The sequence below is a fragment of the Atta cephalotes genome (assembly GCF_000143395.1).
Source record: "Atta cephalotes unplaced genomic scaffold scaffold00084, whole genome shotgun sequence".
Lineage (NCBI taxonomy): Eukaryota > Metazoa > Arthropoda > Insecta > Hymenoptera > Formicidae > Atta > Atta cephalotes.
In genome coordinates, this window is record NW_012130148.1 from 382,973 (window position 1) to 383,587 (window position 615).

Consider the following 615-nt stretch of genomic DNA (forward strand, 5'->3'; position numbering starts at 1 on the left):
GAGAGAGAGAGAGAGAGAGAGAACATACCTCGCCATCAGACATTCCTAGAGCAGAATTAAGAATAAAGTCAGGCGGTGCCAATACGTCGACTAATGCAACAGCATTATCGACTAAGTCTCTGCACAACATTATAATTCCTTCCCGCAAAAAATTATCTATATTACTATTAGGAGAGGCATAACCACCACTGTACAAATCTCCCAATCTTTTCTCCAATGTTATAGCTCCAAATAAGGAACACAATTGTGTTAATACCTCTCTTTCGTTTGTTTTCCATTTCAGATCTTGTACACATCTGTTAAAGTATAGCATTACGGCATGCTGTAATGAAGAATATAATTAAATTTTTATGCAAATGATGTAAAACATACTTATTGGATAAAAGATGCACGTGTTTTTTATTAATAATTGAGAATTTTTATACACCATAGTTCGATATATACGAATTATTTAAAATATAATGTGTGTCATTTTTTTCTGTTCCAATTGAAATATTATATGATTTTATACACACACACACACACACACACACACACACACACACACACACACACACACACACACACACACACACACACACACACACACACACACACACACACACACACACACAC

General features: G+C 35.0%; 1 protein-coding gene across 1 annotated transcript in view; it reads right to left on the reverse strand.

Moving 5' to 3' along the window:
- Positions 1-25: 25 nt before the first annotated feature.
- Positions 26-615, reverse strand: part of LOC105624675 (peroxisomal acyl-coenzyme A oxidase 3) — a gene marked incomplete at its 3' end in the record, with an annotated part of 4,927 nt that continues 4,337 nt past the window's right edge. Inside the window, exon 10 of the mRNA XM_012206031.1 lies at positions 26-322. Within this exon, the coding sequence (XP_012061421.1) occupies positions 26-322 (297 nt within the window). The remainder of the gene's footprint in view (positions 323-615) is intronic.